The sequence below is a fragment of the Octopus bimaculoides genome, chromosome 12 (genome assembly GCF_046866305.1).
Source record: "Octopus bimaculoides isolate indiv1 chromosome 12, ASM4686630v1, whole genome shotgun sequence".
Lineage (NCBI taxonomy): Eukaryota > Metazoa > Mollusca > Cephalopoda > Octopoda > Octopodidae > Octopus > Octopus bimaculoides.
In genome coordinates this window covers 20,173,198-20,194,759 of record NC_142939.1, presented here as the reverse complement: position 1 = coordinate 20,194,759, position 21,562 = coordinate 20,173,198, and the positions used below count along the sequence as shown (strand labels likewise).

At 31.5% G+C, this 21,562-nt stretch overlaps 1 protein-coding gene across 7 annotated transcripts in view; it reads right to left on the bottom strand.

Moving 5' to 3' along the window:
* The window catches only part of LOC106867898 (opioid-binding protein/cell adhesion molecule homolog), a 630,312-nt gene that overhangs the window by 15,029 nt on the left and 593,721 nt on the right, over positions 1-21,562 (bottom strand). For 5 of the 7 annotated variants that reach the window (XM_089360859.1, XM_089360861.1, XM_089360862.1 and 2 more), the window contains 3 exons: positions 14,902-15,051; positions 6,152-6,247; positions 1,255-1,383 (listed from right to left, as the gene is read on the bottom strand). In XM_089360859.1, coding sequence (XP_089216985.1) covers positions 1,255-1,383; positions 6,152-6,247; positions 14,902-15,051 — 375 coding nt within the window. The remainder of the gene's footprint in view (positions 1-1,254; positions 1,384-6,151; positions 6,248-14,901; positions 15,052-21,562) is intronic. The other 2 variants (XM_089360863.1, XM_089360865.1) reach the window with 1 other exon arrangement.

The window sequence follows — 21,562 nt, the reverse complement described above, 5'->3', positions numbered from 1 at the left end:
TAGCACATCACCCGCCATCTGCAGGTAAAATTTTGAACAGGTATAAACCATATATATATATATATATATATATATATATATATATATATATATATATATATAGCGATCATGATTTCATTTCCTAGACCCAGTGGTATGTTCTGGAGCACAGCACTTCATCTCACTTAGCTTTGCAATGTCTTCGACACCTGACGTATGGTACACCGTGCACCTCCTCATACGACGTCCATTTGATGGAGAGAGTGAAGTGATGTTCTGCAAAAATATTTAATCACTCTAAGAATCCTGCGTCTGTAATGGTATTGGGAGCCGTGGAAAATGATGGAAGTGTTATGCATCCACGCTTCATTGAGTCTGGTTTGAAGATCGGTGCCAAGGCGTATCTGGACATCTTGAAGGATTGTGTTACCTCGGATGGAGCAACAGTTTGGGCTTGCCAATGTGATGCATACCCATGATTGCAACACCATGCCATGGGTCAAAAACAACACAGGACTTCTTTAGGGAGAAAGTGCCATTTTTTTACGAAGGCCAAATTTCAGCCCAGTAATAAACCAAATGTCAACCTTCTCGATTACATTTTTATGGGGCTTACTTCAAGCAAGAACAATGCTTCACCATATCAACAGCTTCAAGACACGCAACACCACAAAAGCAGAGATTGCGGCAGCAGCAAGACAATTTTGTTCTCGCGTGGAGACTGTAATTTCTCAGAAGAGCGGCCATAAAGGGTGATGAATGCTTTTGCAGAAATAAATGTCACACTAAAATTATATATGTCTGCTACCACTATTTTAATATTTATAACCAATATTATTCATCGTAAAAATTTTTTCAATTTATCAGTAAGACACTGTATATATATATTTATATATATATATATATATATATATATATATATATATATATATATATATATATATATATATATATATATATATATATATATATATATATATATATATATATATATATATATATGCGTGTGTGTGTGTGTTTTATATACTTATGAATATATATATTATGCATAATGCAAAAGCTGATCGTTCATACGTCATTCGACGGGTGAGTCCATCATATATATATGTATGTATATATATATATATATATATATATATATATATATATATATATATATATATATATATATATATATATATATATATATATATATATATATATATATATATATATATATATATATATATATATATATATATATAGTACAACAGTATAGTATAGTATACTACTTACATAAAACTTTAACTGCAATTTTTCGGTAGGAATTCGGTGGGACACCATTTGAAGCTTCACAGGTATATATATCATCACAGTAACGCGTCACGTTGTGGATGATAAGCACTTCTCCTGGCGGTCCAACCTCTGCAACGAAACACAATCAATTTTATTTTATGTCGGCAGAAGTACAATGCTTCACATATAAATACATGCATCATTAACATTGACAAGGATTAGTTTTGAAAATTCGTTTCATAAAAGCCCAATTTCTATTATTTTGGTCTGGCTCGGTCTTATTCGGTTTTATTATTATTATTATTATTATTATTATTATTATTATTAGTAGTAGTAGTAGTAGTAGCAGTAGTAGTAGTAGTAGTAGTAGTGGTGGTGATGGTGGTGGTAGTATTATTACCATCGTCACTACTACTACTACTATAATTCTTCCTTTTCTTCTTATCACCATCATCCTGTTTATTATTATTGTTATTATTATTATTATTATTATTATTATTATTATTATTATTATTATTATTACCATTATTATTATTATTATTTCTGAGTTCTAATTCCACCGAAGTAGACTTTGCTTAGGTTCGATATAATCGACTTGTCCCTCGGCTTACATTGCAAGCTTTGCGCCTTTAGTAAGAAAGATTATTATTATTACTACTATTATCACTATTATTACCATTTTAGCAGCAGCAGCAGCAGCAGCAGCAGCAGCAGCAGTAGCAGCAGCAGCAGCAACAGCAGTTGTAGTAGTAGTAGTAGTAGTAGAAGTGTAGTTCGATTGCTATTCTCATTATCATTATTATGCAAATGTCTTTACGATAATCTAAGTAACAAAGTTATAATGAAACTCGAGCTCTTACTGAGTACTTGATGTCATTTTTGTGCAATCCGGAATTTTTTCTGCTACTTTAGTAACATCTTGTGCATTTTACCATTTACACCAATTACAACAGGAACAATTTTCACTTACTGTTCTCCAAATTGCTTGATCTCTCCGAGTGACCCATATACTTTAAAATTTACTTGGCTTTCTTGATATCTACTTAATTATTATTATCATTATTATTATTATTATCATTATTATTATTATTATTATTATTATTATTATTATTATTATTATTATTATTATTATGATCGTCATCATTATTATTATCATTATCATTATTATTATTATTATGATCGTCATCATTATTATTATTATCATCATTATTATTATTAATATTATTATTATTATTATCATTATTATTATTATTATTATTATTATTATTGTTATTATTATGCTGTGTTGCAATCTGGTTTTCTTACTTTGATAGTATGTCTAATCCCTATGGAGATAACTCATATCGCTCACAATGGCAGCCTTAGTTTCATATAGAGAAATCCTGTTAGGTTGCTTCAAATCCAGAAATCTAGTTAACATCATAATTCACTCGTTTAACGACACAACCATGCTTGTGTTTATACACGTTTTGAGCTACTTACTGCAATCACTTTGAAGTTTTGGCCGAAGCATTAGAGAGTCGGGCAAAATATCTGTTGGCATCTATTCTAGTTCTTTACTTTCTGCATACAAGTAATGCATAACATTCTTATAGACTATAGTACCACGTTAGTCTTTCACTCCTAATTAGGATAAAATCTCTGGACCCTTCAAACAATGCGGAAAAGTTAAACCAATCATCATAATATCTTATATTTCCAAATTATACATTTTTTTCTATGCAGAAGTGCATCTGAGGTATTTAATCTACAAAATTACGCGTCAAAGAATTCTCAGCCTTACCAACTGCTACTTTTTGTTTTGTTTATATCAAGAAAGCCTTCGAAGATTTTATCAATTGCGACACTTAAGTTAATATTCTCAAGAACCACCGTTGCAGCTTCATATTTCAGCACGAAAATTTCACCGAATCAATTATACCAAGGTATGCGCTTTTTGGTGTCACAAAGATTTACATTTTATCGAAAGAGTTCTGCTACAGAGTTTAAATCGCTGAAGATTTGTTGCTCTCAGATTGAATGACGAATCAGAATGTGTGAAAATTATTTATCTGTAATTTTTAACGACAAAACACAACCAGTTCCTCTTTAAAGTCCGCTACATAAAACATATCATACACACATACAACAAACCAAATAATCATGCAAAAAAAAAAAAAAATCTTCATAAACTTTTATACTCCCAACAGCTTTAATAACCAAATTCCACGCATTTCAAAGAAGCAATCTTTCAGTGCACCCTTCTTAGTCATAAACAACATGCCAGAAAGCGCTCAAATCATTAAAACAATATATTGCCGAAATCCGAATAATTCTGCTGATGGCGTCATGTTTATACATGTAGATACATTTATCAGTGTGATAGTGTACGTGCGTTTGATCTGTGTTTGTGTGTGGGAGAGTGAGTATGTGTGTGTGCGTGTGTTTGTGTGAAATGTGAAAATATATACGTCTCTCTCTCTGTACGTTTGTGTATATATAAATATATGTTTGCATTGGTACAGATGTAGGAAGGGACATATTCATATTGTGAAATAAAATTTTTATTGTATGTGAATTCGAAGTCACTATTAACTCGATTTCACGTGATCAAAACATCAACGTTACAGATACTCTGATTATTTCATGTGTGTAATATATATATATATATATATATATATATATATATATATATATATATATATATATATATATATGTATATATATATATATATATATATATATATATATATATATATATATATATATATATATATATATATATATATATATATATATATATATATATATATATATATATATATATATATATATATATATATATATATATATATATATATATATATACTAGATATATATATATATATAGTGAATGCGCATGGCTTAGTGGTTAGTGTGTTGTACTCACGATTGCGAAATCATGGGTTCCATTCAAAGACCGGGCGTTGAATTGTGGTCTTAAGCGAAGCACATCATTTCACGTTGCTCGGCGATCATTTTGTAACCTGGCATGTGACACCCAGTGTTCCTGCACCGGTAATGCGGATTAGATGGAAGGAGTGAGTTTATGTCTACACAAATATTTGATCACTAAACAAATCATCTATGTGGTTGTTTGATAAGAAATTGTCGAACTCTCATACGTCGTCCAACGAAGGGAAAGTTCATCATATATGTGTGCGTGTGTGTGTGTGTGTGTGTGTGTGTGTGTGTATACGTACATGTATCTATGCATTCGTGTGTGTATGTATTTATGTATGTATGCACTTAAGAATAGGATTCTTATTTAGTAATAAAAATACATCTCTTTCTGATCCTCTACATATTAAATTTAATCTCAAAAATGATATCCTGTTGATTGTCAAAATGTCACACATGAAGATGATACAATGTATCTATCACAGACACATTATAAGGTTTTGTCCCCGTCAGTCACTTTTAACCGTACTGTTACATCTTCTCTTCTGGTCATTGAAGTAATATAGGATATTATATCAATGCAAATCTGTCCTCGTCTTGTTATCGCTATATCTGATATCCAGTGACCCCATTTACTCTTTTATGATGTTTTGTTTTCCAAAAAAGTATTATGAGTGTGCACAAAAATCCTATTACGAATATTGTGGATAAAATATCTGTTCCTGTTTATGTTAAATCGAATTTCATGTAACGAACTGATGGGCCTCATAAGAAATTACTATTTGAAGTTTATTATATACGTTCATCATAATGCGTCTGTTACCATTCTTTTTATAGTTATATCTCCAACACAAAATATAAGAAACGCATGTGTATAGTGTAAGATTATCCTGCTTATGAACCCGCCAAAAGTCTTACATAAGATCCAATACACACAGAACTCTGGTAATTTCTATCCAATGAGCAATCACAAAGTTAATATTTGCAAATTTTCTAGATGATCTTTTTGCAGGTATTGTAAATCTCAATATATATTCAGAATATGTTGCGTTGGAGGTAATATATAATAATTTATATGTTACGACTAAAGTGGTCTTTTTTTATATATGTATTTTAACATCGATATCTTCCTTTTTACTAAACTGCGGAACATCTCGAAATTGTGAACACATTCGTCAGGGGTGATGTGAGGGTCATCTTAATTTACATACGGGTCAGCATTTCGTCAGCATATTGCATTTCATAGATCACGATTGTACATCAAATGCTTGTTATTTTGAGACGTCAGAAATTGAAAAGCTTTCTCACGTACATGTTTCGTATATTAACTTCAAATTTTTAATCATGACAGATTTTCATTAAAATTGTCTTCGTGTACATTAAAATCAGTATACATATCAGGACACATCTTTGTTTACCACGACTGTTGATTACAAATTCATGTGTAATTTCACCATAGCAAACACTCCACCGTTCATACGAATATAAAATACAGAACCATTGAGATGAAATGTCTGGGCATCCAAATAGTTGGTTTATGTTTCACATGACAATTCTCTGTTGCTCCTTCAATTTTTCTTTGTCAGTCGAACAGCAAAACATCATATCTTGAGGCTCATATAGTGTATCAAAATGTACTATGATTTCCACACTACTTGGTGATAGGGAAAAGTGTATGTAGCGTTAAAATAAAGGCATCGAACTGAGAGGTTTCGTCAAACAAAAGTGTGATTCAATTTGGATGTTAAATGGGATGACTGTTAAAATAATGAAGTAGTGGCAAAGACAAAAACCATGAGAATCCAAACCATCATTGAAAAATATGAAGCCGATGGTTGAGACATGCAAAGTGATTGCCAGAGAACGCCTAATGAGATCCTGTACTCTGAGCGTGCAGACGGTCATCGGCCAATGGGTGCACCTAAGATATGCTTCTCTGACTCGATCAAGAAGACCATGCCATTGATCAACATCCTACCTGTCAACTGGGAATATGTCGAGGAAGACCGTAAGTACTGGATGCGATTATGCGTAGAAGGAGCGGTTACTGCAGACTTTGTTCCATACCAGCAGGCTGAAGAAAAAAGAACCAGAAGGAAGGTAAGAGCACGGCAGCGACTTCTTGGAGAGTTACCGTCTCTGCAGCTTCGGTGCATGTTCTGTGAACAAAAGTTCATCTCAAGCATCGGAAGGTACAACCATGAAAAATGGAAGCATTACTAAGAATGATAAATAAGCGAGGAAGAGAATAACCTTTAAAATATACTCGGCTTCGAGAATAATGCCAAAGAAGAATAAGAAAAAGAAGATATAATATGACTGTAAGAATACAAAATGTTCATTGATACCTGAAATTCTTTCCTGGTAATTCGTTAGGTAGTAATAGGGCACCTATTAGACATCAAGTTACAGGTAAAATAAATCTCATTAACACAATTGTGAGTACGTATGTGTGTGTGTATGCCAATGTCCATACATGTACGTGTGTGTTAGTGTATGTGTGCCGTATATGCGTAAATAACTGTATGTATATATCTATATCTATATCTATATCTATCTATCTATCTATATATATATATATATATATATATATATATATATACATGCATATATATACACACACACATATATGTATACACACGCACACCCACACACACACACACACACACACACACACGTATATATATATATATATAAATAAATATATATATACATGATACATATGTGCTAATACTTATGTGTTTGTGCGAGCAATTAACCGTACTAAATATTCCGTCATCTTAAGCTATTTTCTGACAGACAATATTTCTCTTTGATTAATTACTTCTTTTTAACTTTGCTTCATACAATTAGTTCTAAGAAGTTTAGCATTTATGTGTGTTTTTCTTCATGATTTGTTTCCTTTTCATTTCTCTTTTCCCTCCCTATCTTTTGCCATCAGCAAACAATTCGTTTGTCTTGGGAAACGTGTACGACATTGTTCGTTTACATAGTATTCTTGGTTCGCACCATGTAAAACAAGCAGTTTTTCTGTTTGCATTGCTGTTTAATTAAAGCTTCTGACTCAACAAGGCAACTTAAATAAATAGTAGTTAGAATGTGTTGTTGTGTAATGTTCTTTCTTCCATCGTGTTTCTCTTTGGTAAACTGAAGATATCTGCATAGTTACGAAAATCTTCTTGTATCGTCGTCGCTCTTACTTTGAATAATAGCATCGGAATTTATCTTTTAAAACTTTCTGCCTATCATGTTGTTTACTTTAAGTGGGTCGATCGGTCTGCATCTCTTTAAATAAAGATTATTTTAGATGACTTTTCTGGATGGTGACGGAGGAGTGGAATCATGCAGTTAAATTTTCTGTTTCCCACGTAATTTTATCTCCAAGAACAGCCAACGATGTTTATTCAAGAATTTCTTCTTTTAATACAATTTTCTCATGAAACCATAATAGATACCAAATGCCGGTAAACCTTCAGCAAAGATTGAATTTGGTTTAAGATTTCGAAATTTAATCAAGACAATGAATCGTTTATTTATTTCTTTTTCGAAGAATTTCATGACAAACATTTACACGGAATGCGAGAAAGTTGCTAACATCGATTATTGCATATTACCATTTATTATCAAAATATGACAGTGCCACCTTCAGTGAAGAGTTAGAAATAGCAACGATATCGCCATCATCATAACACACGCTATATTATTTAAGTATTAATAAACAAAAATATTGACCAAAGCATTCATAAATCAATTGGTTCTGAATATAAAATGGAGAGGCAAAACAACAACTCATCTATCAGAAATAAATTCGATTAGAGGCCGTCATATATAACTTTCAAGTTGGAAAACAAATACGTCGTGAAGATAGGATTAGCAAATTCATCATATAAAAAAAAAATCTGCATTCAAAAAATAAAGAAAAATATCCAAAATTTCTTACGTAATCGCTTATGAAACTTTCATATAAACAGTGTTACATTACGACACATCATATACTGTTTCGTAAACATACAGCAAACATATGCACCGATATAGGATTTATGCATATGATGACGCAAATGCAGGCAACCGCATGTTCTCATAAACACACAACGTATATACATTCACCTATACACACATACACACATGTACATACATATACAGAAGCACGTATGCATGAAGTATGTATGTATGTATGCACGTACGTATGTACGTATGTATGTATGCATGTATGCATGTATGTGCATCTATGTATGTGTGTGTTTTTTCTTCAGCTTTTAATTATTCGAATTGGGATGTAGTTAACAATAGCAAATTTATATTTACAACTTCAGAAAAGTTTTGCCATTTGTTCGTTTGAATGTATGTACACATGCATACATGTATGTATATATGTATGTATATGTGTAAGTGCATGTATGTCTGCGTGTATGTATGTGTGTACCTACGTGTATATATGTATGAATGTGTGTGCATGTATGTATGTGCATATATGTATGTTTGTGTGTGTACATGTATATATGTATGTACGTATGTATGTATGTATGAATGTATGTTTGTATGTATGTATGTATGTATGTATGCATGTATATATCAGTGTATGTATGTGGCAAGAGATATATGTCAAGGTAGAATTTACAGTGCTGTTAAATTGATTTTTTTCATTTGGTTATCGTACAATTAGGCCAGACCACATGCTCGTTTTAGAAAGAATTCTACTTGTTTGATGTAATTTTCGAGCCACTAAGACTACATTTTAAAAAAATGTTGCTCTCTTTGTTAAAACTGTTATATTTGTTGAAGAAAGCCACTACCTCTCGTAAGTTAGTTGGCCATATTCACAACCATTTAAAATTCCTGATAGATATAAACATACATATATACAAGGTTGGGCTCGATTTCTTGGTTGAGAGGTGCGTTGATTTCTTTAGCAAAACACTTCACTTTACCTTGCTCCAGTCCCCGTTTCGTTCAGTGGGGAAATGTTGACCTGCCCAGCTAGCAAGCGGGTTGGCGTAATCTGAAGGCTAAAACAAGGCAAAGCACATTGTGATTAACGATGTTCAACATCTACGATGAACATCTGACCGCCTGGATCGTCACGTGATCGCAGGAAAAGTGAGTGAGTGTGTATGTATGTGTGTGCATGCGTGTGTGTGCGTGCATGTGTGTGCGTATATATATATATATATACATATATATATATATATATATATATATATATATATATATATATATATATATATATATATATATATATATATATATATATATGTATATATATATATATATATGTATATATATATATATATATATATATAATATTTAATAATAATATTATCTTTATTATATATATATATATATATATATATATATATATATATATATTATATGTATATATATATATATATATATATATATATATATATATATATATATATATATATATATATATATATATATATATATATATATATATATATATATATATATATATATATATATATATATATATATATATATATATATAGGTATATATTGCTCTCAACCTTTCTCGCGCACCCTGAAAGTAATGAAAAACCGAGGTAACTAACGAACGACCATGAAGTTTATGTCACTGCGTAGCTCCAAGCGAACGTTAATAAAAAAAAAAGATATTGTTTATCTGCAATGTCTAATTTTTATCACTGCTTATGGATATATTTTGTAATTTACCGTATTGTTTCCAAAGATTGTATGACGCTACTTGTGCAAAGCTTGGCTGCTATTTCTTGCTTTTCATGTGAACGTTTCAGGAGTCTCTCCATGTCTCTTGTTCATTCGTTATCAAAATTGTAATGTATTGCTTCTAAGCCTTAGTATAACACTATATAAAACAATAATCTAACTAACTCTTTCACAAATTATCTGTTCTCTCCACTTCAAGTCACAATTAATCCCGTATTGCAACACACTATACCGAAGCACTACGAATAGGGAATACACATACAAAGCTTATTCTTTATAGTATTTAAACTCAGATGAGTGGATTAACTAATCATGTTTAAACTACTACCAGTTGCGCCTTCCTAACAAATAATCGTAAAATATACGCACAGCCGAAGACTGGAGTCTGCCATTAAGTCTGAAAATTCTGAGTCGAGACTAGTCACAAATACTCGCTCTCCCCATCAAAAATCGATAATGGAGTTACAGTCAATAATATATAATTTAACTTGAATCCATAAGTCTTTTACACTTTAAAGTAAGATTTACGGGAATATTAATTAAATGCGAGGAAAAGCAATTAAGCAACAGTCGGGTCAGGTTCCAGTATTCAGTTACATGTTTTCAACATCTATGACCAGATCACAACCTTTGTTTGTTCAACTATCAGTCCAAGCCACTTACTTTCTTTCTACAAAATTTTCTTTTACATTTCACAAGTGCCTGTTTACAATATAAAATCACGGGGTCGTAACAGTGAGAACTTTTATCACTTAATTCTGAATTTCATGTTGCACAACGAGCATTCGAAGAACACGTGATATAGAAGAAAATTATATCTAGGTGTAAATCACTTCAGGCTTCGTGCTCAATTTGAATATTCAAGAGTTCATGCACCCAAAGGAGTATACGCATAATATCCTAATTTTGAAGCGCATAATGTTGGATCATTGAAGACACTGCCCCAAAATGATAGTTGTTTCGAGCAGTTATTTATATCCACCCAACGCATTCTTGATATATGCATGTTGTTCGAGCATGCGCTTTTACCAAACGTGTGTCGGAAACACGTATTTTTTCGTTATACCGAAAGGGATAAATTGATATTTGAATACAATTCGTAGCAGGCCAACCCACTCTTATTCCCTGCCTACATTTTACCTGAGGTGATGTCTTGGTATAAGCATATAATTTACGTCTATAATGTGTAGCTTTCATATATCGCTCATCTTATCAGGTTTCATTTACTACTACTTAATGATTTAAGCATTAAACTATTTCATCTTATATGGATAAGAAGGTACTATTTATTTAAGTTTATATTTTCAGGCGGGGATCTGGCAGTATTATTTCTACATCGGAAAAAAGTTTAACGAAACTTCTTCCAGTTCTTTACGTTCTGAAATCATTTTAAGTAGAGATCAACTTTGCCTTTCATCCTTTCGGATTCTGTGAAATAAATACCAGTGGAGCAGTCACTGGTATTTATTTTAATTTGCTGACCTTGTGCCAAAATTCGAAAGAATTTATTCAAGTATTCATAGCTTTTTATTCAGTCATGTATTTAAACAGTTAATTCATTATTTATTGGAGTATTAATTTAATCTAATCAAGCGAGCAATATAAATCATTTATTGGTTTCAGTCATTTGACTGCGTTGAAGGGTTTAGTCGAACAAATACACCCAATACTTATTTCTTTTAATTTTAGTAATTATTCAATCGGAGGTTTGCTGAACTGCTAAACTGCGGAGACATAATAAGACCAGCAGCGGATGTCAACCGCTTTACAGGGTTGACCCACAAAGACAGTCACACACAAGCATGCATACTTAGATATAATACATACATGCATACATGCATTCATACATATATACATATATGTACATATATATGTAGTGTTCTGTTCCGTGATGGTAAGTTCAACAAAAATGTTCACCGTCTGGTGAGGGATAAATACTATTCAATAAACACAGTACATGTATTTATGTGTGACTTCTAATTTAATGTCCTGAGAACATGCCAAACCCTGTATTTTAACTCAGTGCTTTCTAATATGCCATGTGGGAAATGTCTGATGATTGCGATAGGTCAACAGACGTGTTAAAATCCTTGTTTGGCATGTTCTCAGCATATGAAACTAATAGTAAATATATTTATTGCGTTTATTAGATAAAATATATACAGAATATATACAGCATATATATATATATATATATATATATATATATATATATATATATATATATATATATATATATATATATATATATATATATATATATATATACATACATATATACATATATAGAGACACACATATAAACGTACATACATATATAGTTTTCCCCTCTCTCAAATTTACTCACAAGGCAGTGGCCAACTTGGATATATAACAGAAAACACTTGCCCAAGATTATACGCAGAGACAGAATTCTTAGGTTCTAGATCTTAGTCCTTAAATATGCATCAAGATATGCTGGGCGTTTGTGAGGTGTTATTTGCAATTGCTCTAATTCTTATTCGAACACATTCCGGAGAGAAATTGAATACATGTCCGATTCACTAATACAAATACATCGGGCCAGTTTCTTTTAGATGGAAACTGCGCAGCTGCATATCATATGCTTTGTATATGTATTTTTTATAAACATATAGTTCATTTCTATACTGTATAACCTTCATATATACCACAACTTAACGGGTTTCAATATCTATTTCTGTGTGACTTTCTCCTAAGGAATTGCAGTTTCTTCTAGAAAATTGAATTTAACGTCTTCAACATTTCGCTTAAAACGTTTGTGGTTGATTACTCATAGAGAATATATGAAGATGAAGGAAATACCAGATGGTTGATGCTCTGGAAAGGAAGGGCTGAGGGGTGAATTCAGTGACGTGTCTTCGTTGATGAACAACATTTAGCTGTTGTTCTTGTGCGTGCTGAGTTATATGTTTAAACATATTCGTCAACATACGGAAATATCAAAGAGTCTGTGGTTTTCTAAAAACTGTCGAGTTGCAGACGATCCCTTGCAAATGTCAGAGTCAGCAATGAACCAAGTATGTTCTCGTTAGAAATGTGAAAGCGACGAGACACAGGTCCGATTACAACATTAATAAATACTAAATAATATAGAGTATATATATTTATATAATTATCTATCTATGTATCTATCTGTCTATCTATCTATCTATCTATCTATCCATCTATTTTTTAATTTTATTCTTATATGTGTTGCAGTGATTTTACTGCAGTCATGCAAGAGTACAGCCGGAAAAAAGCTTTTAGTCAAAGAAATCGGCCCCAGGACTTATGCTTTTTAAGCCTAGTACGTACTGTCTTATTCTATAGGTCTCTTTTGCCAAACTGCTAAGTAAGGGCACGTAAACACAGCAACATTGGTTGTCAAGCGATGTTAGGAGGCAAACATACACACACACACACACACACACACACAGACACACACACACACACACACACACACACACACACACACACATATATATATATAAAGATTTACTTTTCGTAATGAAATGAAAAAAACCAAGGCTGCGTATAATATAAAACATTTAGAAATGTTCTATATTACACACAGCCTTGTTTTTTTTTTTATCTCATTACGAAAAGTAAATCCTTATGTTCCCACCTACGTTGGACCCCTTATTCGCATAACCACCGAACCTGGAGCTTAACTGTGACCTATACATTGCACTTACTCAGCATTTCTTGAAACCTCTGGGTCTAATTGAGACCACTATCGCTCATAACCTATATATATATATATATATATATATATATATATATATATATATATATAAGTACGACGGGATTCTTTCAGTTTCCGTCTACCGAATCCTCTCGGAAGGCTTTGGTCGGCCCGAAGCTATAGTAGAAGACACTTGCATAAGCTTCCAGGCTGCCAGGGTCCTCCTTTGTTCTTAATGTTCACATTATATATATTCACTTACCATCATTTTGCAAGTGTATATTTTTATATAAACGTTCGTTCACTGTCGATGCACGTTCCGTTTTATGTATATAAATCCTTTTTACACTTAACTATCTACTGGCACACGTATGATGTACTTGCTAGTACATGTATATATATATATATATATATATATATATATATATATATATATATATATATATATATATATATATATATATATATATATATATATATATATATATATATATATATGTATATATATATATGTATATATATATATTATTATTTTTTGATGTCCTTTGTGTTTTTGTTGTTATTTTTTGCATTTACAATTCATATATATATATATATATATATATATATATATATATATATATATATATATATATATATATATATATATATATATATATATATATATATATATATATATATGTATATGTATATATATATATATATATATATATATATATATATATATATATATATATATATATATATATATATATATATATATATATATATATATATATATATATATATATATATATATTCATATATACATACATATATGCATATACAATTATATATCTACACACATATATATCCATACGCGCATACATACATACACACATATCATATATGCATATATTCATACATATGTATATATGGACACCGAATAATATTTTATATGTTGTTATCTCTTAAACTTCCTATGCATCTATTTAATCAAATGTAATAAATTGGTTTCAAATTGAAAGGTTAAGGCCCAGAAAATTGAAAGGTTAAGGCGGAACAGGAACTCAAAACGTAAAAGCCGTCGAAATGGCGTTAGGCATTTTACTGAGCATGCTAACATTTCTGCCTTTACTAAATGTATTAATATTGACGTCAACTCACGAACAATTACATAGTTTATCTTACAAATGTTATACACTTATATGTGTGGTTTTCAAAATGTTTTCTGGTTTTCTGTTTATTACTTTGAAAATAAAAAGTTTTCAATCCTTAAAAATAATAATAACAATGGCAACAAACATGAACATCACACTTGTCGTATGTCTATATATTCTTTGTGTTTAAATACTTACGTTCTTTTACACCACCTTCATGTCTTTTTTGTCGGTACCAAGTGACGGTTGGCTGAGGTATTCCTGTTACATTGCAAACTAAACTAACTGTTTCCCCTTCTCTTACGTTCGTATCTACGCTTGATAAGTGTTCAATGATTTTCGGCGGCACTGAAAGTAGAAGAAAGAAAATGGAATAATGTTGTTTATGTTTTTCTGATTATCTGAAGGTAGTTTGTAGTTACATTTAATAAACTGAAGACGAAGAAAATACATTTCATCAAGAAGTTCTGAAACAAATTATATTTGGTTGAAAATGATATTTGGTTCAAAATTCTGTACGGTAGATTTGGCAAAGACATTTTTATGTATCTTACGAGCAACGTGCATGCATCCCACTATTTTAGTGCACAATATTAATGAATGAAATCATAAAAAAGATTACATTTAAGTGAACTTATTTACTTGGATGAATCTCTTATATATGAAAGAAATATATGAGTGTTTTCAACATTCATTATCACTATAATTTTTAATAAATTACCTAAATGAAAGCAGGAAGTATACAAAGCAGTTTTTCATTTTTTGAGTCTTCGGGAAATGAAAGAGGGTGAAAGTTATTCGTTTATCGGGCAGAATTGTGGCCCAAATTTTAAAATTATTTTGCAGGTGCATATGAACTTGAGCCCTAAAGCTCGAAGTAAGATTAAGTTGAACAACTACAAACAAAAATAGGTCTTCAGTCGGGATTCCACAGTGTGTTTGTCTGCCAAATTTAAATCACAATACTTTGCTATGTTAGGACTTTTGTTGAACGCAGAAACGTGGTATCGAATTCAACTTCCAGTCTGTAACACTCAGCTATTATTGCCTCATAAAGTTAATTGTATGTGAAGGGAAACATAGCGTTTCAATACATGAAGGTAGCATGTTTATGTGGGAAAGGAAATAGAAAGTTTATACTTCCAAGGACTACCCGATAACAACAAAAAATTCCTCTAAAATGGCCGTTGGTGAGAATTGAAATTATACGCCCGATTGACACTCTGCCAACTCACTATTGATTTGTACTTTAGTTACAAAATCCAAATTTATAGAGGCTCTATTGTTAGTTTTATAGTTTTCTAAATGACTTTAGCAAGGCAAAGTATATAAATACCTTTCAGACAACAATCAAAACAGAAGAACAAAACTCAGTCCGAGGGGAAGTAACTTTCGACTTCATAATGCTTTCTAATACATTTTTTGAAAAGTATTATGTGTATCCTAATAGCTGCCGGCTAATGAAAACAGAGTGAATTAAAGCAAGAAGGTTTATGTGGTTTCTGTTATGGTAGGTCTCAAAGCAATTAACCTTTTTTGCGAGAGAATTACTTTATATCACATACTCTCTTCCTTATCTCACGCATAGTTACACACTACTTTATTATATACTTTGAATGTGTGTAAATGTATGATTCATTTCCGTATTTCTTCACTAAAGATAGAAAATTAAGTTCTATACTCCGACATATCGTATCTTAATTCATTTCAAAATACGCACTATATATGAGTGCACTCACATACAAAACAGTTTTCAAAGTACATAAAGGAGTAAGAAAATATAGCATAATTGTGACCCAGTGAAACTTCATCATTACTTTCCACTGCTAAAAAAGAATGAAACGACACAATTTTTATCTCTTTGAAACTATTACTGACGTAAAATAAAATAACATCAACGATTAAAAGAAACTTTTCACACAATGAATGAATATTTTCTTTTCTTAACGCTTAGAAAGATTTACTATGTAATTTCAAATGCCATGGTTAGAAATAGGGAATTGAAATAGGTTTGAGAATTCCATTTCTATGTAGATTATATTTTTCAAAGCTTCATTAATTCTGTATTGTATTATAATGTTACTTCCTTATTTATATCAAAAGTTATTAAGACTATCTTTTGAAGGAATTACACAGTGGGTTTTTTAAAATAGGTAAGGATATTAAATGAACTAACACCAAACTTTAACCTAAGTCATTTCCCATTTGCCTTCAACGTAATAAGTTGCTTAATCAGCATCTTTCTACAGATTGATGCTATTTCTGATGATTTCATTGAAAGGCACTTATTACAGGTTTGGTAAAACTGACCAGTTTTATCCTTGACTTTAGCACAACGTTTTCAATAGAGAATGTGTATTTTACACTAAACTGCCAATAAGGTTTTCCTTGGATCCAAACAGCCTCAAACCATTCCTAAATCTAAGATGATTGAATGAGTATATTCTGTATCTACTTAGACGTTCATAGCATAATTGGCTAATGACAACGTAAGTAGTTAATGATATCTTAAATATCATAAAATATAAATCACAAAACGTACAATAATGAACAAAATCCATACTACTATTAAGCTTAACTGCGGATAAAAATTACAGGAAATGTAAATTTAATTTTGTATCGTATAACTTCCCTTTTACTTTCTGCTCATAAACATCCCGAAGCTCGCTATTAACCAGAAAGGGAAATGGAATTCTACAGTTGTAAAACATTAATGTACATGCATTAGTAATAGTGCCATGTTTTTCCTTCTTTCTCTCCTAAAGAATACTGTAATTTTCTTGAAGCATTTACGCAGACAGAAGTTATTGAATGCAACAAAGATAGAGTTTGACAATTAAAAAGGAAAAATAAGAATACAAAAGATTTAAGATACTAGGATGTCACTGGAGCCATATTAATACTAATTAAATATTCCTAAGGTAATATTTCCATACATTCCGATGCCTTAAAATTGATGCTTAATGCGCCAAATATATTGCTTTCAATATCTATGTTACCACGCATACACTATATCTATCTATCTATCTATCTATATATCTATCTATCTATTATCTATCCACCATCTATCTATCTTTCTCTCTGTTTCCCCCTCTCTCACTCTTTATATATATACATACACATACATACACATCTATAATCAAGATATAAAAAAAAAATTGAGACGTATACACGTTCCAATTTTGTTTATTACAGTATTATCCACATGAAATTCAAACTAGATTCCAAGATGGCACGTATTTCTGCTGTATACGTGTCCAAATGTCAATAGCTGTAGCATTTATGTACATTTAGATTCAGTTGGAGTAGATATTCACCCGGGGTAGACATTTCCATGTAGATTTGTGGAAGGTTTTACATAAGAACAAATAAGCCAAGACAGGTAGGTGAGCGTACAACTAAGTACTTGTTGAAGTATGTCAATGCTGGACAGAAGTGATTCTTGTCCCTCAAGTGTAGAAAAATGAAAGTTTCGATGTCTAATTTGGACCAGACCTCCAGGTAGATAGCGGCTTTGAACATTATCGCAGGCATAATTCACATTTTTAGGCAATCGTTTCATCATATTGCACAACAAAATAAAAAGATATTTGGACAACCTAAATCCTAAATATTTCAGCGTAATTTCGTCGAATAATTTAGTAAAAGACATGACATCTTGATTGGGACAATAACGTCTTACACAAATACTAACAACTTACGTATTTGTAAATATTGTAAGCTGTTCGTGATGAGGTTTTACAAGCTTAAATACTAACTCAGTTATTCTACTTTATTTGATGTATTACGAAGGATTTTCTATAATCACTTAGACACCAGATATTTACTAGGATTTACGCTGTCTTTCCTTTTATTATAAGCTATATCATTCAGTGGTATAAATGACTATATATATTTGAATGTATGTGTATGTGTGTGCGGCGCGTATATGTGTGTATGTATTTATGCATCTCTCTCTCTCTCTCTCTCTCTCTCTCTCTATATATATATATATATATATATATATATATATATATATATATATATATATATCTTTATACATATCTATGTATCTGCTTGTGTGTTTTCGTCAACATTGTATACAATTACCTCGTCATACAAGCACAGTAAGGATTTGGCTTGTACGTTAGAGAGTTCATGTCATGTGTTGTTCGTTTTATCTGCCTACGCTATTACTTCGAGTTTTCATTATTGAAAACTTAAGGAATTAGAAAAATAAATGTCGGTCATTTTCGCTTCTAAAAATGGATGCATTTCCCGAAAAAAAATCAACATTTTAACTTTCAACTATACTTTTGGAGAAACCAAACTGTTAAACTTCAACCTGGATTATCGTAGTTTATCATCATCTGAAGTATTTTAGCAAAAGAACTCTTACTATGTATATTATTTCAGAAATTTTACTAATTCTTTAAAGTTTCGGACACACTAAGAAGTAAGAAGCAATTACTTTTTCGTGAATTTTTGTGTACCAGACAGTATTCATTGTTTATGTTGTACAAAGGAAATCAAATAATCTATGGAAAAATTTCAGAAGTACGCTAAGATGTTAGATATATATGAGGTAGATTAAATAGCATTAGTCACTTATTTTAAATTGGCAACGTTATGTAGGATAGTTGTGAGCTATCCGAATCGCTCGCTCTTTAGACAATGTGCGTAGCAACGTTTCTTTCGGCTCCTTATGACCTGACTTCAAGTTACGCCAACATCAACTTTGCCTTTTCTCTCGTTGAGTTCGCTGAAATAAAGTACCAGTCGGGCGTTACGGTCGATATAATTGACTTACCGCCTCCTCTCAGAACTGTTGGCTTCGTAACAAAACTAAAAGGAAACAATGGGAAGCATGAGTGGATTTTCGTAAATTTCTTTCACAATATATTACACGCGAATATGTCTAGAGGGCAAATATGGAAGGGCATCAATGGAATAGGCTTTCCCCATATTCATGACATAATTAGCTCATTAGATTTAAATCGACAAATAGACACTTTTTTTTTTCTTGAATCGAATATATTGGCTTCAAATTTTGGCACAAGGCCAATAATTTTGGTGGAGTGGTTAGGACGATTACATGTACTCCAGACTTCAACTGGTTTCTAAATTATCGACCTCGAAAGAATGAATGACAAAGTCGACCACCGTGGAATTTGATCTAGGAACGTCAAGACAGACGAAATGCCAGTCGTCGCCTTTTTTCCGAATCTTATATATTAACAGCAAATAGATTCCGCAAGTGTTTTCAGATATGGAGAGTGGTGGAAGACCTAAATTACATATTTCAATGTTTGGTAAAATGTCATGCCTCTTGAGGGGAATATTTACTACTCTTACAGACAATATTACACCCCCCCCCCCACACACACACATACACACACACACACACACACACAGAGACACACACACAAACACATACATACATGTATCTATACTTGAACATACACGCACACGAAAGGGCACACACACACACGCACACATATATGTATATATATATATATATATATATATATATATATATATATACATGGAAACATTTTCATTAGTTGAATAGAATAGAATTCTATAACAGACGTTTAGATAAGATAGTCAGCACAGCTCTGCATGGTGTATTCAAGTTTCCCAGCCCAAAATATTAACAATATTCTCGACACCAGTCTGTGATGGAGATTAAGAAAATTCTGATAAGCTTCATATGGAAAACTTGAGATATTAAAGACTGAATTAGATATTCTAAAACACCAAATAACCTCTATGACAGTCAAGTTACGAGAAAATATGGTAATATCTTGTGTTTCAAATTATTATTATTTTACACTGGATTTTGCTGTCGTTTTGTAAGCCGTAAGATTTTGACATATGTTCAATAAATGTATTTGTTTCAAAGTCCTTATTGCATTTTTGATAGTTTATAAACCTGACAGCATATGAGAATTTCTTTCGACAAACTTGGACCTTCTCCTTAGGCGTCGGCATCGAAATATTTCAATCCAAAATTTCGCAATAATGCATTAACGTATCTTGTTTTTTCAGTTTTTTACAACAGAATCAAACCCAAAATGGCCCCGTGAAATCTTAAGAATATATTTCCATCTTCAATCATACATTTGGTTACTTCTGTTGTTGGTCTTCACGAGGCCCGATTACCTTGATAATAGACATATTGTTTTAAGTATTCTATTTGAAATAGTTTTAAATTTAAAATAGTTTTATTTATTAACAATTTTCTGAAACATGCGAAAGAAAGAATAAATATTGGCATAACTGACATTATAAAATCTTGAAATTAAAGGAGCTATTGTAGACAGCATTAGTTATGAGATGTAATCGGTCTTTCTGAGAGCCCACACTCTTATTATTATAATATATTATTATCTTTAAGTACCAGTTGCATACTCGGTCGATCTAATCGACTGGCCTCCTGCCCCAAAATTTTGGGCCTTGTACTAGAGATAAAAAGAATATATTATTATCAAGGCGGCGAGCTGGCAGAATCGTTAATGCAGCTGGCGAAATGCTTAGCGGTATTTCGTCTGCCGCTACATTCTGAGTTCAAATTCCGCCGAGGTCGACTTTGCTTTCATCCTTTCGGGGTCGATTAAATATGTACCAGTTATGCACTGGGGTCCATATAATCGACTTAATCCGTTTGTCTCCTCTGTCCTTGTTTGTCCTCTCTGTGTAGCCCCTCGTGGGCAGTAAAGAAATAAGAATATATTATTATTATTAGTAGTATTAGTATTATTATTATTATTATTATTATTATTGCTGCTGTTGTTGTTGTTATCATTATTATTATTATGTATTATGTAGCTTGTTTAGCTTCTGTTTTCTGTTGAATGGTGAATAGTCAAAATGATAA